Genomic DNA, 24,324 nt, shown 5'->3' with positions numbered 1-24,324 from the left:
CCTCTAGAGGTATGTGAGCAATAGGCCTTCTGTCTGGACTGCTCCAGCAAGGAGTCTCCAAGGTGTCCACGAGGCAGGACTGAACACATCAAGAGCCGGCGGTAAAGCACGCTTCACAGGGTAACATCAGGCACTCATTAAAGGAATGAAAGAGCTGTGGGTGATTAAAATCTAATTGAAACAAGCATCCTGTGAATGGCTTCCAGAATCCAGGCAAGAGAACATTGTTAAACATCTGCAAATTATTTTATGGTCAAACACCCCCCACTCCCTTTTCCCCCAGACAATCCTATGGCAGAATTGATGTCTATCTTCTATTCTTCTTTTACTCTCATAGTCTCTCAATTACCAGATGTATTGTGGTATGACTGTAAAGTGCAGTGAGGTCTGTATTCCCTTCTAGATGTGAACCTTGAGGGCAGAGACAGTTATTCGTGTTTATTTCCCTGCTGTCCTCACACTCTCCATGGTGCCCTCAGTGCCCGTTTGTTGAATTGAATTGGTGAAACTCCATCTCTAGATAAGTCTGATCCAAAAAAATGATCGAAGATACACATATTTGCTGACTCCCTATGTATATTAGGACTCTCTGTGACTGCTGCTGGAAACTCAACTCAAACTGACCTAAGCAAAAAATCAAAAAACCAAAAACCAATCATCGATCACCTTTAGGCACAACTAGATCCAGATTTTCAGTGTCACCCAGACTCTTTTTCTCTACATCTTTTGGCTCTCTGCTTTCCTTTGCTTTAGGCTTCATTCTCAGGCAAGCTCTGTGCTGGAGATGACAAGGATGCTCACCAGCTTCTATAGGCTAAATTCTGCCAGTTTAGCAAGCCCAGCAGAAAATAGTTCCTCTTCCTCAATATCTCTGGCAAAGGTCCTGAGATCAAGTTTCATTAGCTTGGCTCAGGTCATGTGCCCATTACTAAACCAGCTGTAGCCCGGAGACTGGGCTGCACTAATTGGCCAGGTCTGAGTCACATGCCCATTCTTGGCACCAAGGAGTGAAGCCCCTTCCAAATCACATGGATTGAGAGTAGGGGAAGAGTGTTCCCCAGAGGAAAATGAGGGTCATACTACCTGAAGAAAGGAAACTAGATTATGGGCAGCTAAAACTCACAATGTCCATGCTATACAAATATTTGATAATTCGTGTATGTGATTATATCAACAACAACAATAATAATAATGGTAGTCACCATCAACTAAGTTGTTTCACATTAAGACAACATAGGTTAGAAGCACAGGAGAGTATTTGATTTTTTGTCTTCCCCTTCCACCACCCAATCGGCTGGGCCATTCACACAGCAAACACTGAGCTCTATAACGTCTGAGTCTTCTACCAGATACTCAGAGAAAAGTAACAGGAGGTCCCTGCCCGGAGGATGCCAGTCTGGTGGGGGAAGACAGACATATAAACACAGGATTACCACACAATGTGGTAAGTGTTAGAGCAACATTCTTTAGAACAAAATTTTCCTTTTGTTTCCTTCCACACAAAGGGGTTTTAACATCTTATTATAATTCAGTGGTGTTATGAAAAGAAGCTCAAAGAATTTCGATTAAAATCAAAATTATTGGGCTTCCCTGGTGGCGCAGTGGTTGAGAGTCTGCCTGCCGATGCAGGGGACACGGGTTCGTGCCCCGGTCCGGGAAGATCCCACATGCCGCAGAGCGGCTAGGCCTGTGAGCCATGGCTGCTGAGCCTGTGCGTCCAGAGCCTGTGCTCCGCAACAGGAGAGGCCACAACAGTGAGAGGCCCGCGTACCGCAAAAAAAAAAAAAAAAAAAAATCAAAATTATTTCTACCATGGACCTCAACAAGCATTATTAGATCCAGAAAAGAGTGGTCAGAATGGGGTGATCCTGGTCAAATTTCTCTTTGCAATTATGAAAATGTACGTACTGCTCCCCGGCTGCCAGCTTCAGGGTGCCATGTCCACTCTGACAGGTCCACCTCTTTCAACATATATAGTCTATGTGCAATTAAATTGTCCTGTGCCCCCTAGACCTCACAAAAGCATCCAGATTAATCCACTATCTTTTAAAGTGTAGGAAAGGCCATTTGGGGTGGTATTCTCATATGTGTGAAACGCCATCAAATTATGGTGTGCAATTATTACCATTTCCAGTACTCTTGTAATTCTTCTGTTTTATTTTTATTTTTTTAATTGAAGTAGGGTTGACCTACATAATTCTTCTGTATATAATTCTTCATATAGTTCTTTTAATGAAGTATAAAATCTCATTTTGGTGTCGTCTTTAACACCTCCTTAACACGTGCTAATCTCCTTTTAGGAGAGAGAGAGAGAGAGAGAGAACCTCAGTGTCAGAACATTTAACTGGTAACTAACTGTACCTAGCTGGAACTCAGTGACACTATTTTGCTTTCATTGTGTTTACTTTTAGAGTTACCTTCTATTTATGGAAAACCATACAGGCTTTCCAACTGTCGTGATACAGCTTCCCTTTAAGGAAACATATTTAACTTTTGGGTTAAAGTAAATTATTAAGGAAATGCTGATACAGGTGGGATGTGGACATAGCAACATTTGTGAGGGTGTCACTCAGCTCAAGTTTAGGGAACACTGCCCTCACCTACTGGGGTCCCTATTTTTGACCTTTTGGACAGTTTTTTATTTTTATTTTTTTATAAATTTATATATTTATTTTTGGCTGAGTTGGGTCTTCGTTGCTGAGCGCGGGCTTTCTCTAGTTGCAGTGAGCGGGGGCTACTCTTCGTTGCGGTGCGTGGGCTTCTCATCGCCGTGGCTTCTCTTGTTGTGGAGCATGGGCTCTACGCTCCGCGGCATGTGGGATCTTCCCGGACCAGGGTTCGAACCCATGTCCTCTGCATTGGCAGGTGGATTCTTAACCACTGCGCCACCAGGGAAGCCCTGAACAGCTTTTTATAATCATCACCCCTAGGCAGCTTTCCCTTCCCACTCTGTGTCCTTCAGACATTTTGTGCAGTATTCTCTTATAACTCTCCTACGTGTAGTTGTCTGTAGGGCAGTCTTTCCAGCTAGACTATATTTTTCTTATTTATTTCTCTGCCCTCAGTTCCCAGGACTGAACCTGGCCCAGAGCAGGCCCAGGATTAGGTTGGTTGCCCCTGTGCTCTCATGCATGAAGATGGAGGTCTCAGGACTCTCCCTACAGGATCAGGACTCAGCTACCTCGTGCCAAAGCAGTTCTGCCCCCTTGGAAGTCTGTCTGTCATGGATCTGCTGGAGTCCACCTGGACGTCTGGGAAGGAACTTCACCCAGGGCACGCTGGATCCCTGACGGACGTGAGTGGCAAGGGAACCACATAGCCCAGGGTATGTTCTTGGCCAATGTTACTGACCCACTATTGGAGTGGAGGGGCACACTTTGACTCTGAAGGGGACACATGGGCCCCGTAGGCTGAAAGAGAGCAGTCGGTAAGGGGCTGCTGACTCTCTGTTCTCCCTGCCACCGGGCCACTTGCTAGCATGGCCCTGGGCAGCCGTCTTTCAGCTCACGTAGAAGGGACACGTTAGTTGATGTTGGAATATCCAGCTTTCAGTGATGAGTGATAAGCACAGAAGTGGGAACCCTTATCCTGTTCATCGGGCCTGCGTATGTGTATTGGTAGGGGAGGGCAGGAGACGAGGAGGTAGCACCTGAACACCAAACCTTGGTCTTCTATGAGTCCCTGGTCCTGATTCTGAATAGTCGAGGGGCACCTTTGGGAATCCAGGAGTTCCCTTTCCACCCTCCGCCCCGACCCCAGATTTGCATCCCTTAGCTGAAAAACTATGAATTTTTTTTAAGGTAATTAAATACAGGCAGAACTTAATGGAGGCACTACCCATCACAGGACCAGAACTAAAAGACTTGAAAAGCAGGAGGTTCTTGGAAGCATTTGCTTTTATAAACAAACCCGTTCTGCCTACACTTAGAGCACCAGCATGGAGCGTATTTCTGAGAGTTCCTACAGCGTATCCCCCATGGCACATCTGGTTTTGATTGATAATAAGCCCAATGAGCAGAGGTGCACCTGGAAAAAGGAAGTCTCCTGATTGGCTTTGCCCCGCTTGCCAGTGGCAGGAGTGGTTAATCGCTTAGTTTCCTCAACTTTGCTTATTCAAGTTCTCTCAAGGGGCCTGGGGCCTGGGGCCTGGCCTGAAGCAGCCCAGTGAAGCCATTTCTTTGAAGTCTGCAGTCTTATCTTAAAAATGCAGGCGAGTTTTATATTCTATAGCGTAACATATCCCTGTTTGCTTCCATATGAAAATGCATAAAATAACTTCCTGGTGAAATTGCTTACATCTCTACTCCCAACTTTTTTTCCTATCACCAACTTTTGGGGAAAAATCAAGTCCCAGAAGCAGCTTTGAGTATCTCTTAACACACTTCTGCTGTGTGCTCCCAGGGAGACTGCCTGGGTGAAAGTGAGTTGCCGGGTGATCCCAGCACCTTTCAAAGGTCTTCCAGAACATACACAGAGCTTCTGTAAGCCCTCCTCCATGCATGCAGGGTGCTTACAGGAAGTGGAGAGGTTGGTGGTAAAAAGAGTTTCCCATTGGAGAGCATTTGTCTGCTCATCCCTAGGGCTTGGCAAAGTTAAGGGGAGGGTTAGGATTAAAAAGGAAGACAGGGGCTTCCCTGGTGGCGCGCAGTGGTTGAGAGTCCGCCTGCAGATGCAGGGGACACGGGTTCGTGCCCCGGTCCAGGAAGATCCCATGTGCCGCGGAGTGGCTGGGCCCGTGAGCCATGGCCGATAGGCCTGCGCGTCTGGAGCCTGTGCTCCGCAACGGGAGAGGCCACAACAGTGAGAGGCCTATGTACCAAAAAAAAAAAAAAAAAAAAGGAAGATGGTGTTTCTTAACTTGGGTATACAACTTCTGTATGAGAATGTTTAAATTTTGCATTTCCATTTTGATAATATATTTTTTTAATGGATAGGCATATTCTAGATCATCTGAATGTTGGCCTCAGCAATAATTCTGTTAGCAAGTGAATTGTGGTCCCAGGCTAGTACTTTCAGTCTCATGGGTTAACGAGAAAAGAGCCAAGTTTAATTTAATACATGTTATGGACTGACTGTTTGGGCCCACCCCCCATTCATGTGTTGAAATCTAATCCTTGATGTGATGGTGTTCGGAGGTGGGGCCTTTGGGAGGTAATTAGGTCATGAGGGTGGGACCCTCAGAATGAGATTAGTATCCTTATAATAGAAGCCAGAAAGCTAGCTTGCTCTCTTTTTGCCCTGTGACCGTACAATGAGAAGTCAGCAGTCCACAACCCAGAAGTCTGGCCCTCGTGAGAACCTGACAATCACTCTGGTCTCAGACTTCCAGCCTCCAGAACTGTGAGAAATAAACTTCTGTTGTTTATAAGCCAGTCAGTCTATAGTACTTTGTTATAGCAAACTGAATAGACTAAGATAATATGTAAGTGATGTATTAACTATTACATTTAGAATGGGTAAACAACAAGGTCCTACTGTATAACACAGGGAACTATATTCAGTATCCTGTGATAAACCATAATGGAAAACAATATAAAAAAAAGAATGTATATATGTGTATAACTGAGTCACTTTGCTGTACAGCAGGGACTGGCACAACTTTGTAAATCAACTATACTTCATTTTAAAAAAATCAAAAAAAAAACGTATGCAGACATAAGTGATGTATTTACACCAAATGAGGGCTAAATGCACCATGATGTGCTGCTTTAACAAAGGTTTTCCCGGTATTTCCATTAGAGAAAGATGAATTGTCATAATACACAGACTACATAGACAGATTGACTCCAAAAAACTTGCTCCAATGTGGTTGTTTCTATCCTGTCATTGTTAGTGGAGATATAGTTTCAGCAAAGCCAGATTAGCTCATATATATATATATATATATATATATATATATATATATATATATATTTACCACTAAAACAAATGAACAAAAAAAGCAACATCAGCTCTCCTGTTAATGGTGTTAAGATAAATTCTGTTGGTTTTGTAGTTGTGTGTCTAACCTCGAAAAGTGTTCAATTTTATTTGTATCCTCGCTACAAAAAGAACATGTTTATGCCTGGTTTATGTTAGGTAACATTATAATTAAACTCATTTAAGTCTAAACACTGGGAGCCTATAAGAATTTTATTGTCTTTAAAATGAGTGGGTACAAACTCAACTTTGAAAAGTCATTTTTAAACATAAGGAACTCTATCTCAAAAATGTGTTCCAGGGACTTCCCTGGTTGTCCAGTGGTAAAGAATCTGCCTTATAATGCAGGGGACACAGGTTCAATCCCTGGTTGGGGATAAGATCCCACATGCTGTGAGGCAACTAATCCCATGCACCACAACTGCTAAGCCTGTGCGCTCTGGAGCTCGCGTGCCACAACTAGAGAGAAGCCCACATGCCGCGACGAAAGATCCTACATGCCTCAACTAAGACCTGACGCAGCCAAATAATAAAATAAAAATTAAAAAAAAATGTTCCATGTTCACCCTCACCACTTTTATTCAACATAGTATTGGAAGTCCTAGCCAGAGCAATTTAAGCAAGAAAGAGAAATAAAAGGCATCCAAATCAGAAAGGAAGAAATAAAACTGTCACTACTTGCAGATGACATAATACTATATATAGGAAATCCTAAAGACTTCACCAAAACCAAACCAAAACAAAAAAGCCCCCCCAAAACCCACCACCACCACCACCAACAAAAACTGTTAGAACTAATAACAAATGCAGTAAAGTTGCAGGATACAAAATCAATACACAAAAATATGTTGCATTTCTCTACACTAACAACAATCAGAAAGAGAAATTAAGAAAAATGATCTCATTTATAATTATAGCAAAGAGAATAAAATACCTTAGGAATAAGTTTAATCAAGGAGGTGAAAGACCTGTACACTGAAGACTATAAGATGTTGAGAAAAGAAATTGAAGAAGACACAAATAAATGGAATGATACTCCATGCTCATGGATTGGAAGAATTAATATTGTTAAAATGTCCATACTACCCAAAGCACTCTACAGATTCAATGCAATCCCTAGAAAAGTTCCAATGGTATTTTTCACAAAAAGAGAGCAAACAATCTTAAAATTTGTATGGAACCACAAAAGATGTTGAATAGCTAAAACAATCTTGAGAAAGAAGAACAAAGCTAGAGGCATCACATGCCTTGATTTCAAACTATATTACAAAGCTATAGTAATAAAGGTAGTATGGTATTGGTCCCAAGATAAACACAGGGAGAAAAATCAGCAAACCTGCAGCTCTTGCAAACTGAAGACCAAGTTGGCCTGTTTACTCTGCAGAAGATAGTAACTAACACACAGCATCCAAGCCACATTTCTCAGGTGGATGCATCATGATGGAGCACAAACTCAATTTAATACAGTAATAATAAAATTCTGCATAGCCATTAAATTTTAGGATCTACAGTAGCATTTTCCAAAGTATGTTCTGTGGGATGTTCATAAATGTTACGTGAAAAAAAAATTCTGTTGTGAAATACACTTTGGCACATTGGATTAAACACGTTAAACAGCTTCTTTACTGCAGGATTCTCAGAGCTGTGCTAGTATGTGACACGGATTCCAAGTGGGGAGGCTTGGAGAATACTCAGGCAAGTGGTTGCCAAATGGATCTGACCACACAATGCTTTTTCAGGATCATGTGAGGGACTGATGTTCCACAAACACACTTTGGGGAAACTTTCATTTAGAGAAAAGTAATAAAACAGGAGATGGATATACACCTGACCAGGGTGTCAGCAAACTATAGCCCTTGGGCCTAATCCATCAAACTGCTTGTTTTTTCACAGAACTGAGAATGGTTTTTACATGTTCAAATGGTTACATTTTAAATAGTTATGTAAGTTCTTGCATAACATTCTAGTTTTGCCTCTTGGCTCCCGGAGCCCCAAATATTTACTATCTGACTCTTTAAGAAAAAGTTTGCCAACTCCTGTACTAGGCCATGAAAAATATATTTGAAGACTGTTCATTCTTCTTGACTCTTCACAGAAGCAATAATAATTATGATGTCCTGTTAGAAGTGCCTACTATGTGCTAGGCATGTATTATTTCCATTAATCGTCACAACAACTCTGTGAGAAAGGTGTTATGGTCCCCATTTTATTTTATGGATGAGAACACTGAGTATCAGAGAAGTAAGGTGTGTATCAGAGTCAGAACTCAAACCCAGGTCTAACCCCAAAGTCAGTCATGGTTCCTTTGTCAGTGGTTTATAAAGTAGGGTCCGTGTATCCTGGGGGCGGGCAGATAAGACAAGCCATTGGAGCTCAGTGAAAAATTAGATCTTTTCATTACATGTATTTTTAGCTTATCCTTCACTTTAAATTTTGTATATATATTTTATTATAATATATAATAATTATAATAATAATAAATCAGCTAAAATTAGCCTAAATCAGTAGCCAATAGACAGTTTTTTAGGAGCCTCATAAATTTCTCCCCTTTCACCTCACCTCAATTCCCAACTAACTGAGAGAGACAGAGGGATCTGGGGACTGGAGAACGAAATGCCACCTTTATTCTTGAGAGAGCCGTGGAAGAATCTGTCTTAGGTGAGGTGTGCGGCAGTTATGGGCTCCCTAAGGCTGAATTCCAGAAATAGTCATGTTCTTTGATCCAGTCACAGACACCCCTGAAAAGCACAGGATGCCTTTTGTGGGGTCCTCTTTACCACTAAGCCTCCCACTGTCAGGGACAGAGGGGAAGGTGTGCTTCCTGAGGACATCTGTCCCCATAGAAGAGAGAGGGAGGGGCTGAGCTATGCATGCCTGGCTCCTGCCCCCCTAAATATCAATCATCTAGATAATTCCCCCTTCTCCCCTAGGGAGAGGGAGGAAGGGCTGGAGCGTTAGGCTAATGGAGCTCTTCCTTTAGGTGGAAGGGAACCCCATGCATTGGGTGTGAGAATTTTCCACCTAACAATATCGTCCATGATGTATCTATTTAGTAATATATGTATTTTATATAGTTATTACTGCATATATGCTAAGCATTTTTCTATCAATAAACCATCAGGTACACAATGAAAACCATCTGAAGACCACTATTCTACACTATACTGTACAGGTATGTGGCCAAGTTCCCTGTAGTTGAAAAAGAATAGGAAAACATAGTTTATTGTAGGATCTGGGCCTCCTGGGTCTTAAGAGGAGATGAACCTTGGCTTTACTAACTTGCATCTAAATGTTCTGAACACCACCACTAACTTACAGGTCTCTAAAGGAAAACTTGTTTTTGAGCCAGAAAACAAATTCCATTCCTGGCAGCTATTTTCTGAACAGTTTCCTACTTGAGTGGCGATCTTACTATGGGGAAATCCACTCAGAGAGCTCCAAGTTAGACCAATGGCAAATAGGAAACCTTGAAGTTCACGTGTCCATTCAAAGAAGTATTTTGTACTCACCATGCTGTGAATGTTAGCATTGAAGCCTGGGCTGCAGTGAGAGGTGGAGTTACAGTTGGAATTAGGAGGAATCGGCTAAGGATTGTGGTTCAGAACTCAAGGTAGGGCTTCCCTGGTGGCGCAGTGGTTAAGAATCCGCCTGCCAATGCAGGGGACACGGGTTCGAGCCCTGGTCCGGGAAGATCCCACATGCCGCGGAGCAACTAAGCCTGTATGCCACAACTACTGAGCCTGGGCTCTAGAGCCCGCAAGCCACAACTACTGAGTCCACGCGCCACATCTACTGAAGCCCCCGTGCTCTAGAGTCTGTGCTCCGCAACAAGAGAAGCCACCACAATGAGAAGCCCGCGCACCACAACGAAGAGTAGCACCCACTCGCCGCAACTAGAGAAAGCCTGCGTGCAGCAACAAAGACCCAACACAGCCAAAAATAATAAATAAATAAATAAATAAATAAATAAATAAAAAAGAACTCAAGGTAAAGTTGAAATGTAAAATTCGACATTTTCCAGAATTTATGACATGAAATACTGCCCTTGCTAGATGCTCTGTGAATGGCTTCACAGTCAAGTACAGCTGAAGAACCCGATATTGATAACGCCCCTCTCAGATAATCACACTGAATGTTTTTATGCAAGGAACTTCAAGAAGTTCTGCAAAAAACCCCCAAAAAACAAAAAACTGTTTAACTTAATTTTACCAAGCATTGCTCAAACGAATGTGTCCACATAACACTTTCTTTTTTAAAAAATAAATTATTTATTTATTTATTTTTGGCTGCGCTGGGTCTTCGTTGCTGCGCACAGGCTTTCTCTAGTTGTGGTGAGCCCGTGCTGCTCTTCATTGCAGTGTGCAGGCCTCTCATTGCGGTGGCTTCTCTTGTTGCAGAGCACGGGCTCTAGGCATGCAGACTTCAGTAATTGTGGCTCACAGATTCTAGAGCGCAGGCTCAGTAGTTGTGGCGCACGGGCTTAGTTGCTCCACGGCATGTGGGATCTTTCTGGATCAGGGCTTGAACCCGTGTCTTAACCAATTAACCATTGTGCCACCGGGGAAGTCCCCCACAGAACACTTATTTCAGACGTTATGTGTTGACATTTGTTCTGGAAAACACTGAAAAACGCTGAATGGAAAGATTATAGATTTGGGAACTGTGATGGTCTATTAAGGAGTTACAGGTCCAAGGTCATCTTCATACTAGCTGTGACAACGTGTAAACAATCTCTCAGACTATTAATTTCCTCATCCATAAAATGGGTATAACAATTCTTACCTAGAAGAATTGTAGTGAAGATGAAAGAGATAATATCTATAAGGTAACCAGCCCATAGCATGTACTCAAAAAAATTAGAATTTTCCCCCTTAATTACAGCATTAGGTTTTGGAAAGAGAAAGTAGTTCTTGAATATGATGAATCCAGGAAAGAATTACATCAGGATGAGATATGTGCCTTGATTAGCATTTGGGAGGGGGCATAGTATGGGTTAAAAAGGCCAGTTTTAGGACCAGACATGCCACACACTAGCCATGCGAGACCTTGGGCCAGTGTCTTCACCTTTCTGAAACTTAGCAACTTTATAGGTCAAATGCAGATATCTACTTCACGGAGCATTCTGAGGATGAAATAAATTGTAGGTAAAGTGCCCCACAGGCCTGGAACACAGCAAATGCCCAGAAAAATAACGGTGCCATTGATCATAATAGCATGAAGCACCATTTTTTAAAAAAAATTTATTTATTTATTTATTTATTTTGGGTTGTGTTGGGTCTTCATTTCTGTGCGAGGGCTTTCTCTAGTTGTGGCAAGCGGGGGCCACTCTTCATTGCGGTACGTGGGCCTCTCACTGTCGCGGCCTCTCTTGTTAAGGAGCACAGGCTCCAGACGCACAGGCTCAGCAGCCATGGCTCACAGGCCCAGCCGCTCCACAGCATGTGGGATCTTCCCAGACCAGGGCTCGAACCCGTGTCCCCTGCATCGGCAGGCGGACTCTCAACCACTGCGCCACCAGGGAAGCCCCTGAAGCACCATTTTTGAACACATACTATGCCAGGTAAGGAAGGAGCTGAGTTTGGCCATGTCTTCAGAGTGGAGCATGCAGACCATTTCCTCACAATGTACTTTTTAAGGATGCAGATTCCTGCTGATTTTGACTTTTGGGGGATGCAGCCCAGGAATGTGCACTTTGGCAAGCTCCCTGACTGAATCTTCTGGTCACTGAAATTTGAGAACAAATGATTGGGAGGCATGGGTTGCCAGATGGTGAGGAGGCACACCTGGATCAGATAGACATGAACTAGAGAAGGAGTGGACATTAAACACCCCGGACTGGGAGAAGAGTGGCCCCTTGATATGAGTTTTGGACCCCCAAATTCACCATGACCCCTTAGAGAAGGGAGTTTGCAGGTGTGTGAGGGGGTACGTGCTTGGTGTGGCATTCCTGGAACAGGATAGCAGTGCTGAGTGTGCCGGTTCCAAGTCAGAACTGAAGAAAGCTAGTGGGCAAGAGACCCCAGAGACACAAAGTCAGGTTGATTGCTGACCGCGGCCCAGTTCCCATCCCATCCCACGAGGCTCAGGGGCCCCTGCACGCCTGCCCCGGGAAGCCCATGCCATGGTCATTACCAGATGTATTCTTGAGACTAAGCACTCCCGGTTTAGGAGATTTGGGACAAAATGCTCCCGGGGTATGTGGGGTACGGGTGGTGGCGTTAAACCACATAATGACTTTCCTTTCTTATGGGAACAGAGCTTAATATATGAAGGAAGATTATTCCTAAGTAAGGTGCACCAGAAAGATCATTGCTTTAAACTGTTTCCTCCAAGGTGGGATGAATATTGTATCTAAATCCTCCCCTTTGAACTTCTGTGCTAGGACTCTGCTGGTTCTATTCTTCTCTTCCTAGGAAGGTGGGGTGGTGGTGTCCTTTTGGATTCACCTGGGACCAAGGAGGCTCCGCAGCGGTGGTTGGTTTTGCCTTGGCGCTGCCTTTGGGAAAGTAATAAAACATCAGGCAATGCTCTCCACCTCCTGGGAGCAGGCGGCTTGGGCAGTCCCTGTGGCCCAAACGTGGCTGCACCCTCCTACTTCCCTGCCCATCAGGCAATGCCAACGAGAGGTTCAAACTCCCTGGACATGTAAAGTTTTCCACCTTTTGGCACAGAGTGGAGATGTGGGAGATACCCAGTGAATACAAGGAAGCTTTCTCTTGGTTTCCGGACATTGTAGTTAAAAGAATCAAAGTACACTAGGGCCCAGGGAGAGGAGTCATCCCTATTTCTGAGCAATACCCAAACCTAGCTCACACAGGCTTCTGTTTTTTGATCCCCAAATCCAGGCCAAGATGCCAGGGCACAAAGTTACTCACCCTTTCTTCAACCAAATAAAATACATAGACACATCTTCACAATGAAGCTTGAAACCAGTCAAGCACTTTTTTTTTATTAAAAAAAAAAAGAAAACATCTAATGGTAAAGTATAGTCTATTCATGCTACAGCTAATTCATTGTTCATCACCCCTCCCCCCTCACATTATACATCCTCATGTATTTTTCGTGTGTGTTAAAAGGAAACAAGACACCACCAGAATGTGTCAGCTTGCCAAGGGTATGAGGAGTGCCGAGATGTCCAGAGATCTCCAGCATCATCCTGTGAGCAGACGCAAGGTGGTGGGGCAATGCTGTCAGAGGCCACTGCTCCTGGAGGGATGCAAGAAATGGCCTACTTGGTGGCTCCCTGAAGCAGGGAATGTGGCTTGTAGCCAAGGTGACCAGTTTATCACCCCGTGAGTGAAAGGGGTGCTGCTATTAACAATTACATGGGCACAATGTCACAGACGGGCGTACACTGGGGTAAAATATGGACACCTTAGTTGTGTCAGGATTGCTTATTGCCATCATAAGCCTGGTGGGTGCACCTCCTCTTGTACGTTTATAGGCTGAAGACGTTCAGGTCTTCTATAAAGACCTGAAAGTGAAGGCTACTGGCTGTGGCACTGGGTTTGGCCTCTTCAAGGACAACAGAAGTTGAGTCCCTTGTTCCTGATTGGAGCCAAGAAGGCCTATTTGGGAGTAGACGATAAAAACCGGGAAAGGTGGAATGTTGAAACACAATGGGTGGCTTGAAAACTCCACAAGGTAGCACCAGAAAGCAGACGTTACCCCATGGGGCTGGACGGTCAAGTCTGTGAGAAGGGTCCTCAGCAGGTGGTACGTTAGAAGCTTAGCTACGTTAGGAGCAATTCCTCCAGGCTAAAGGAGGGCTTGCAGCACCCTCAGACCTCAATGCAAGCCAGTTTCCTACTCATTCAGGCCACACGGTTTGACAATAGGGAATCTTCGGTCTATGGTCTGGTATGGTTGTTTGCAGCAAAAGCCCTGAAGAATGGGCCTGACAACCAAGGAGGGGACTAGACTGCCACGTGTGACTCAGGCTGTTACGTATACATGGTCACAGCCCAAAGTGAAGGGCAAGACCTGACCCAACACCTAAAAACTCAGAAACAGTGGAAGGATGGGAGCCAAGCCGAGCCACGAATGTTCTCGTTCTTGATGATGCTGAGTTGCCAGCTACCTGAGGCCAGGAGCGATTTCTCCTTCATCCCACTCAGGGCCGTGTACTCGGTACAAACTAAATAAATACTAGACTGTCCATCCCTCAGCTTAAGAGTAGGGTCTTCCAACCTTGGGGAGATTTGGCATCTGTCCTTTAATATGGCAAGTTTCTTTTCCTACATTCTACCTGGTAAGGAAATCCCGTGGGCCCAGAAATGTTTTAAGGCCAAGAACTTTGTCTAAGAAATCAATCATGTGGAGGGGCTTTGTGGAGGACGTGTAACATGAATACTGGAAGCCTGGTGAGGTTCTAGCAATTTCCCGGCAGGGCAGGGCATTAAAAATGGTTTGAGCTGCGGCCCAGCTCCCCAAGTCTCATCCCGGGGCAAGGACATAAACACATCAAATGGCAAAGAAATTCTGAGTAAAAAACTTGAGTAAAGGCCTATTTTATCAAGTGGTGGTCCTATAATGCAGATTTTCCAAAGATTTGGTGTTATGACTACAAGCTGTAGTTTTGCCCTAGGGTGTAAGATAAAATAGCCATCCCAAGAAAGTATGCAGGGGTGAGGAAAGGAATAAAACCCATCCTTGACTGCCTTTCTGGGCTGGCATTTGGCCTGTGACCTACTGACATGTGTGATCGTGGGGTCAGGAGAGGAAAAACCTAAATTAAGAGGGAGGGTCACCTGTTTCCCTGGAAGCACCATCAACATTTCATTGTTGATGGCAGAGGAAATGTCATGAGCACTGGGGAGAAAAAACTGGATTCAAGTCTCAGCTTGGTCAATATTTGGATGACGCTGACTTCATCCTCTGAACCTCAGTGCTCTCATGACAGATTGGGGCTGACCCTAGGCACCTCACAGGGTTGAAGTGAGGATGACATTAAAGGAGGGAGTGTGCGTAGGCACCGGTAACCTGCCCGGAGCCTGGCACAAAAGTTATTCCTATGGCCCTGGACATTTACCACGGTGGTGACTCCAGGGGATTTTGCATCTGCTCTATCAAATGCGCACACAATGGTGGCTACAGTCCTGGATGGTATCAACCTAAGCCCCCAGATGAGGACAGCTAGGGAGAGCCATTGGCCATCAAGAGCATCCCTTGCAGCTGCCTGGGGAAGTGCCCTCACCGTGGTAGGAGGAGCTGGAGAGAGGAGTCCTCAGGCCACAGATGTGTCCTGAGGAAAGAACAGTGAACAGAGAGAAATGTGGCTTTAGTACCTTCAGTTCATGCCAGAATAATAACAATAAAAAGGCTGATTACTTTTTCATGTGCAGGGAAAATTTTCTATCCAGAAAAAGGCGGAATTAGTCCATTCCCACCCAGCTGACCCTTGGGAGGAGGAAATGAAGCCAAAGACAAACGCCTTCAGTGGAATCTGCACACAAAAATCAAAGTTCTTCACAGCCAGGCACGGAGCCGCCCGCAGCCTGGTCTACACCCAGCGCCTAGTACATAGTAGGCACTCACAAAATACTAGAAAAGGTCAATGAAAGCTGAGAGATAATCAGAAAAAAAAAATTTAGAGTTTTGTCTTTTGAAATGTAGTCAAATCCTGCGTTAACAGCTTCACGAATGGTGTTTAAACCAAAATGGGTCAAAAACTCAGGAAAACGTGCTGTGGGGCCTCCTCCCGAGTGAGGGGACCTTGGAGGGTGGATGGCCCTCTCCCATTCTCCCTTCTGCCCCTGGCTGCCACCTTCCCCCCAAGGTTCTGGGAACAGGCCTGGGGGCAAGTGGGTGCGGCAGGGCACCTCAGGGCCCTGTCCCAAGACTCTCGGGGTGTGGGATTTACAGACCTACTGAAGGAAGGAATAAAGATGCGATTGTGGATCAGGGGAGAAGCATCCAGAGCCCATGTGGCAGTGAGGAGGGGTGGGGAGGGTAGGGGAGAGTGGGAGAGCTGTTTGCACATACATTTTGGCACTGCAGGTGGATGGCGAGCATCCCTGGGAAAGCTGCCCTTGTGGTCCCAAAAGCATGGCAGATGACTACTCTGCATCAGAGATCTCTGGGGGCAGGGCCAGAGGGCCACTTCCTCTTGTCCTGCAGAGTAGGGTGGGATGAGGAGGGGTGCTGCATTCTCGCCCCCCAAGGCAGCCTGGACCCCAGGCAAGAGCTCTGGGCTGGAAGCCAGAAACCCTGGGTCCTGATTCTCGTCCTGCCAGTGTAGCTGTGTCTCTACGTGACTCAGTGAAGCACATCAGTCAAAATGGGTGCAAGGGCTGCCCTGGCTTCCTTCCAGTGAGACCACAGAGAGGGAGAGTGCATGGGAAAAAAAAAAAAAAAGAAAACTACTCTTCGAGTGCCAGAGAGGAGCAGGAAGCAGCAGCAGAGACAGGAGGTTGTGCCTGGCCCTCGGGTCCCCGTCTCCTTATGGGACTACTGCCTACTCTGCCCAGTTTGCTGGAGACTCAGCTGCTGGCCCTTGCGCCACCAGGGTCCCTCAAGGCTGGCATGTGAGACCACCTTGGCTCCCTTTGCTCCGTAAGTTCTATCCCCCGGGGTGGGCACTAGCATAGGAGCAGGAAACAGGGCTCTGTGGCAGCACCGGGGTCCTGGGCAGCCTCTGTGTGGAGCAACCATATGGGGTCCAGGGCAGCCTTCAGTAGATGCTACAATGGGTTGGAGGAGTGTTGGGTGTGGGAGCAGCCACCCGGCCCCCACATGCACAGCCCAGGGCAGCCAGCTGGCGTCTCCCTCTCCCCGCCTGGTTTGCCTCTTACAGGGCGAAGGGCACAGGCATGGAAGTCAGGCCAGCCTGGATGCAAATCCTCTTTCCTCCTCTTCCCAGCTAGTGTGCCCTTGGGCCCATTGAACCCGAGTTTCCTCATCTATAAGACAGGTATAATAGCATCAGAGAGGGCTGCTGTGAGGGTTCAGCATGAATGTAAAGTGCCAAGTACAGAGTTGGGCACCTACTAACTACTCAGCAAAGAGGAGCTCCCAAGGGGCGTGGCTTGTGAACGGTCCCCTTATTCAAACAAACCTTGAGATTCTTGCTCTAGGTAGGCAGAAGTGAAAGGCCCCCCCAAAAGCAGGCTGGGGATTCTTGTTTAAAAGTCCTGGGTTGGACCACAGCCTGCAGCAGGAAAAGTGGAGCATGCTTGGAGCTGGAAGCATTCCTTTAGAACTGATCAGCGTCCCAGCACAGAAGGGAGGCAGTGTGGCTGGGAGGACCTCCAGGCCCACTCCTGGGGCAGCTGCATCTGCTTGAACCTGAGAGGCCCATGGACCTGAGGCCTCGGGGAAGACACCACCTCCCTGGAACTGGCAACGGAGCTGACTTCTACAGGATGCAGCTCTTTCTGGGACCAGGCATTTTGGAAACTGAATGAATCAAGTTGCTTGACATGAATGAACTGGGTGGGGTGCTGGGTCGGGGTTGGGGGGGCTTCCCATATTCTGCCTGATCCGAGCAACAAGAGACCCTTCCTGTAGTTTCTCCAGATGATGGATTCCGGTCCTAGAGGCCTTAGAGAGTCATGGTCCAGCTGTTGGGTGGGCAGGGAAGCTGGGTGGCAATGCCACTGGCCTTAAGGCAGGGATGCTGAGTAGAGAGAAAGGGGTGTGGCCTCTGAGCCTCCAGGGGACGCTGTGATGGGAGGGATCCCTCTCCACCCAGAGAAGGGAAGAAACCACAGTATTCCAGTCTTCCTTCCTTTGAAGCTGTGTGGAGGATGATAAATTAAGAGGCATATTAAATAGGTAGGTAAAGCCGGCAGGGTCGTGCAGGACTTCCAGGCAGGAAGGGAGCAGGCTAGGGCTTCTTTCTGAGATAGTTGGAAGGAATCCACCCTTCCCAGGAGGGGGCCCCGCTTTGCACCTGGCAGAACCACCAGCCGCTGCTGTTCTTTTCCCGGACCTCGAACACCGTCCCCTCCTGGAAGCCGCTGGTACCTTCGTCTCCTTCAAAGTTGGCCATGGCCACATACAAGTCCTTGGGGCCGTCTGCACTGGGGAAGGGGGCTGCAGCCACTTTCTCCTTGTTTTCTCCCATCTTGCCCATCATCCGTGGCCCCAGCCCACCTTTGCCTCGCATGTCATCCTGCCCCCCTGAGGAGTTGGAGAGAAAAGGTTTGGCTTTTGGGGGGACAAGCAGGGCCCGGCCTGGGACAGGAGCTGCCTTGCCTTCGGTGGGCTCCCGCTGCGGCCCTCTGACCTCTGGAAGGGGCCCTCTGACCTCTGGAAGGGGCCTGGACGACGAGGAGGTTTTCTTGGGAGGTGGTGGTCTCCGAGGAGGGACCACAGGTCTCTGCTGGGAAGCCTCTTGGAGAGGGACCGGCACATTCTTAGGCACAGGTTCTGCGGTCTTGGCCGGCCTGGGAGGGGCTCTGCAGGACATCTCCTTTGGGCTGAGCCCATCCTGTTTGCTCGTCCTGTCCTGGGTGCGGCCAGGCCCCTCCCCTGGGAGGAAGCCACGGCTGCTGGCCACATCCTGGCCTCCCCCAGCCTGGGGGCTGCTCTCTCCGTCCAACGAGGGTTTCTCTTGGGACTTGGCAGGCCTGAGCTTGCTCCTGAGGTTACAGATGTCCACTTGGTCTTCGCCCTGAGGTGGCTCTGTCCTGGGGGAAGGAGCTGGTTTGGGCCTAACCTGAGGTTTGGACTTTAAGAAGGGATTCTGGGGAACAGCTTCCGGCTTCTCCTCCGGTGGGTCAGCTTTGGATTTGGAGACAGGCCGGAGGTTGGGCTTCTTCACTTCCTTGGCCAATACTTTGTGGCCACACTCCAGCCCCATCTCATTTTTCAGCTGGAACAACTTGCTTTTGTCAGGTTTGGGCTCTGGTCTCCTGCTGTCCCGGGCTGGAGGCGTGTACTTGGTTGGGATCATTGGCAAGATCATGCCAGGAGGCTTGGGGGAAGAACCTCTGAGCAGCTCCCCTTCTGACTTGATGATGGATTCTTTCCGGGGAGGGAGGCTGGGCTTCTCCTCCAGGTCGGGGTCCGAGATCTCCTCGTAGCCTGCACACGAGGACGTGTCTGAAGACGCCTTCCTTGGGACCTCCTTACCACCCTTCCAGTCTTTGGACCATGGCATGGCGGAGTCCACAGCCCCATGTGGTGCATCGGGTAGGGGCCGGGCCGGGCCGACGGCTTCACCGCCCGTGCAGTTCTCCATTGCTGCTGCATCTCCCAACCGGAGCTGCGTCACCTCATTGGGCAAGGGAGCCAGGAAGTTGGGTCTTGAGGCATTGCTGGTTTTCTTATACTTATCGATGAAAGTCGCTGGGGCCCAGCCTTCCTTATCTTCAATCTGAATGTACCACCAGCCACTCACGTTCTTCTCGATCACCTGGAAGGGAGGCCAGAGGAAAGCACTGAGTAGGTATGGTGTCAGGGCCAGTGGGCCAGGATGGGCTGGGAACACCCACATGCAGCTGGGGTGCTGGAATCAGGGATTTTACATTCGTCAGATTCCCCGACAATATCTATGGGGGACCATCTATGAGACTGCTGTGCATCAGAAACATCTTACGTGGGGGTAGGCGCTCGTGTAATTTTGGATTGCCTCAAAATCAGTCCTTGAGATATGAACTTGGGTGTAGGTAGTTAATTTGAGAGATGATTCCAGGAAGCCCAAGTGAGGAACCGAGGAAAGGGCGAGCCAGTTAGGAGCAGGTTAAAGCTCTTGGGCCAGTGGGGCTTAATTTAAAAGGGATCCTCTGAGAGACTGTGCAGAATCAGACATTGGGGGTGGGGACACTTATCTCCTGACCCCTAGTCCCTCCCCCTCCCCAAGACATGAACCCTCCCCCTCTCTGGGTGATGCCCTTAGGCGGGCATAGGAGGTGGGAAGCAGTCACGGGGTTGGGATACAGGGCAAGGCCACCAGCGGTGTCTGCTAAAATTCTGAAGAAGTTCAAGGCAAACCCCCGATACAGCCCAAACTAGCCTTGATCGCTGCTCCTCTGGTTGAGCACCAGACAAAGCAGTTGGCTGGTGTTTATATGCCATGCTGTATGAAACATGTGCATCCTTAAATGTGGAGATCACACCTAGCTCATGTTTGGGTACAGGGGAACTGATGCTGATGGAGGTACAACAAACTTTCATCTCATCTCCCTCTCCCTCTGGGATACACACCCATTGACTGGAATGGTGGGTGGAATCACTCATGTTATTTAATATCTTACGTTTCCTGTCTCCTTTTTGTTTAGTACCATGTGGCTAAATTCACACGGGTGAAAGGTGCACACGCTGCATGTTATGGGCTGAATTGAGTCCCCCCCAGATTATATGTTGAAGCCCTAACTTCTGTACCTTAGATTGTGACTGCATTCAAAGACAGAGCCTTTTAAGAGGTGATTAGGTTAAAATGGGGTCATTAGGGTGGGCCCTAGTCCAATATGACTGTCGTCCTTATAAGAGGAGATGAGGACACACAGAACATTCAGAATGAGGGACGACCACGTGTGAACACAGAGGGAAGGTGGCCAGCTGTGAGCCAAGGAGAGAGGCCTCAGGAAAAGCCAAACCTGCTGACACCTTGATCTTGGACATCCAGCCTATAGAACATGAGAAAATCCACCTCTGCTGTTTAAACCACCCAGTCTTTTGTGAAGGCAGCCTGAGCAAACTAATAAACAGCAATACCACAGCAGGCTCTATGCACAGGAGAGCTGATTAATGACTACAACCACCTGATGAGATGGGGATTGTCATCCCATTGTACAGATGCAGAACCAAGCCTCAGGAGAGCTGAGGAACTCGCAGAGGGTTACGTAGAAAGTCAGTGGTGGAGGCGGAAGTCAAAGGCAGCCTGGTGGGGTCCAGAGCCTGAGCCTATACTACCCAGCCCTGCCGTGGAAAGTGGACACTGCTTGGGGGGGAGCCGTGCCTGAGGTGAGAAAGCGCTAGGGGCTGAGGGCTGTGGGTATGGTTCTGCTGTTGCACTCTGCCACCCAGATCAGAGAGAAAGGCAGCCACAGACCCAGTGCAGGAGCAGAGGCTGGCCTCTGGGGCTGCAGTCCTGGGTTCTGGTTCTGGCTGCCTCAACAGCCCTGGGTAAGCCACAGGCCTGAGATGCCACATCACAGAACAGAGAGGATGGTAAGAACAGTAAAGCCTACTTGTAGGGTTTCCATGATGACCACATAAGCTAATGCGTACAACAGCACTTGGTAAAGGCTGAAAGGAAAATGTTACCTATTAGTATTAAATTACAGGGGAGAGCACTGAGAACGCAGCAGGCATGTGGCAGGCATATACTTAACACGTCCCACTGGAGTCTCTCCAGGAAAGGGTACTGATAAATGGAAGCCCTTTACGTGCTGGTGACCACCATCTTATCAACACTTGGTAGCTCTGGTAATGACTGAAGGTGATTCTGGGCATCCAAGTCATTGTCAGCACATCCGTGAATTCAACAACTGTAAGACTAAGTATGTACATGAGCAAATGAAAATAGAACAATAATCAAAATGAAGTCTATCAATAAGGATTTGCTAAGCTTACACTCTACTATGTACTATGGCAGAAGCTCTCAACATTTGTGTCCTTAATTGTGATGTATGGGAGTTTTCATTTACTAGATAGAAGCTAAGAGCTATTATGAATACAGTCAGTCATACCTCATTTAAAAAATTTTTTAATTAATTAATTAATTTCTGGCTGCATTGGGTCTTCGTTGCTGAGTAAGGGCTTTCTCTAGTTGTAGTGAGCGGGGGCTACCCTTCGTCGTGGTGCGCAGGCTTCTCATTGCGGTGGCTTCTCTTGTGGAGCACGGGCTCTAGGCACGTGGGCTTCAGTAGTTGTGGCACACAGGCTCCAGTAGTTGTGGCGCACAGGCTCAGTTGCTCCACGGCTCGTGGGATCTTCCCGGACCAGGGCTTGAACCTGTGTCCCCTGCATTGGCAGGTGGATTCTTAACCACTGCACCACCAGGGAAGTCCCCAGTCAAACCTAATTTTATTGCATTTCACTTTATTGCGCTTTGCAGATACTGCGTTGTTTTTTTTTTTTTTTTAACAAATTGCTCATTTTCACAATATTTCAAACTTTTTCATTGTTATTATATGTGTAATGGTGATCTGTGGTCAGTGATCTTTGATGTTACTATTGCAAAAAGATTACAACTTGCTGAAGGCTCAGATGATGGTTTGCATTTTTTAGCAATTAAGTATTTTTTAATTAAGGTCTGCACTTTTTTTTTAAATAAATTTTTTCATTTTATTTGTTTATCTTTGGCTATGTTGGGTCTTTGTTGCTGTGCGCAGGCTTTCTCTAGTTGCGGCTTTCTCTAGTTTCTCTACTCTTCAGTGAGGTGCTCAGGCTTCTCATTGTGGTGGCTTCTCCCGTTGTGGAGCACAGGCTCCAGATGTGCGAACTTCAGTAGTTGTGGCACACGGGCTGTGCCACAGGGAAGCCCGGTCTGCTCATTTTTTTAGACATAATGCTATTGCACACTTAATAGATTATAGTATAATGTAAACACAACTTTTATATGCACTGGGAAACCAAAACATTCATGTGACTTGCTTTATTGTAATACTGGCTTTATAGGGGTGGTCTGGAACTGAACCTGCAATATCTCCTAGGTTGGCCTGTAAAAGCAAATGCAAAGTCACAAGAATGGAGATGAAAGAATATAGCCTGGGCTTTAAAACCAAAGAGATTTGGGATCAAATCCCAGCTCCACCACTTACCAGCTATGTAACCTTGGACATTTACCTAACCTCTCTTTGTCTCAGATACATCTGTAAAATGGGCTGGGGACTTCCCTGGTGGTGCAGTGGTTAAGAATCTGCCTGTCAATGCAGGGGACATGGGTTTGAGCCCTGGTCCGGGAAGATCCCACATGCCGCGGAGCCACAGATCCACTAAGCCCGTGCGCCACAACTACTGAGCCTGCGTGCCTAGAGCCCGTGCTCCGCAACAAGAGAAGCCACCGCAATGAGAAGCCTGCGCACCACAGTGAAGAGGAGCCCCTGCTCGCCGCAACTAAAGGAAGCCCACGCGCAGCAACAAAGACCCAACGCAGCCAAAAACAAACAAACAAACAAACAAACAAATAAAAAAATAAAATGGGCTGAATATATTGACCTCTTGGGACTTGTTTGAAGATTAGTTATGAAGGACGTTAAGGTACTCGGCACACATAAGTGTCTGTATCATCATTATCATCGTATCATCATTAGTAAAACATGTTTTGAAGATACACAGACCAAGCAAGGAACTAAGGTATTCCTTGTAGTTCCCCTGCTAGAATACTGTGGTTCCACTAATGAATTCTGAACACTAAGATGATGTTGAATTGAACCAGAAAGTAAAACTGGAGGAGAAGAAAAGGATACAGCGTTTATCATAAGAACTCTTGGTTAAACCAAAAACTGTAGGGTCAACTATTTCTCACTCAAGTCCTTCAAGTCATCACTAGCAGAACCTACGCTGACATCACAGAACAATAATAAAGCAGCGAAGTTTCAAGAATGGGTTACATTTGTGCTTCCTGGAAAAGAATGCTGGGTATGTGAGCTATTTACTGGCTCAGGTTTAGCAAAAGCAGACAGAATAAAAGCCAGAAACGAGACAGGGGAATGGTTCTGGTTGAAGTGCGGGTGCAGCCTTGGAGGGAGACTCCCCAGCACCACCAGAAGACCCCAGGGATCCATTTACTCCCTACTGCACACAGAGTCAGCCCTCAGCTTCAGTGCATTGTCCGGAACACCTTGAGCTGCCCTAGGTGGATTTCGGAATGCTCTGAGCCAGGGAGTGCTGGTGCGTATTGGCAAATGCCCTGTTTGCCAGGACGCTGAAACAATGGCGTGTGTTTGTACAAAATGCTGGAAACTCATTGTCTTAAAGGAGAAGAAGGTTTTATCATGTTCTTCAGTGCTCTTGGGAAAAAACAAACAAACAAAAAAACTTTTATAATATGCAAGCCAGACTTCTGGTTTCAAGATGGGAGATGGAATGAACAGCAGTTTCCCCTTAATGCAATAAAGCCAGGAAACAAATGAATATCAGTACAAAGCCAAGCGCAGAAAGAGGAAGGGGAGAAGTTAGTGGACTAGGAATTGTGAGGAATCACTGACGGGCAGAAGCTGCAAAGGGGGGCTGTGGCCCAGGACTGCTGCAGGGGGTTTTGTTGCAAAAGGTAGTAGCAGTGGGAGGCCTGCCAGACTTTGAGGGGGTAGAATCTGAGACTAGGAAGGCCCAGGGGCAAGTGACAGGGGATTAACTGGGATACCACGGCAGAAGCAACAAGGCTGGTTGACCCCTCTATGCCCTTTATTCCATTCCTGTAGGGTAGGTGGTGTGAAGGAGGTGATTGCTCACGAGTGGAACAGTGAAAGAATGAGCTTGGGTCAGAGACAAGACACTGCTCAGTGGCTGGCT

At 46.9% G+C, this 24,324-nt stretch overlaps 1 protein-coding gene across 1 annotated transcript in view; it reads right to left on the bottom strand.

The window, feature by feature from the left end:
• Nucleotides 1-14,063: 14,063 nt before the first annotated feature.
• SH3PXD2B (SH3 and PX domains 2B) overlaps nt 14,064-24,324 on the bottom strand; it is a 111,338-nt gene continuing 101,077 nt past the window's right edge. Inside the window, exon 13 of the mRNA XM_060094941.1 lies at nt 14,064-19,279. Coding sequence (XP_059950924.1) covers nt 17,747-19,279 — 1,533 coding nt within the window. The 3' untranslated portion in view covers nt 14,064-17,746. The remainder of the gene's footprint in view (nt 19,280-24,324) is intronic.

The sequence above is a fragment of the Mesoplodon densirostris genome, chromosome 3, assembly GCF_025265405.1.
Source record: "Mesoplodon densirostris isolate mMesDen1 chromosome 3, mMesDen1 primary haplotype, whole genome shotgun sequence".
NCBI classification, from domain to species: Eukaryota; Metazoa; Chordata; class Mammalia; order Artiodactyla; family Ziphiidae; genus Mesoplodon; species Mesoplodon densirostris.
This window is presented reverse-complemented; position numbering and strand designations above follow the sequence as displayed.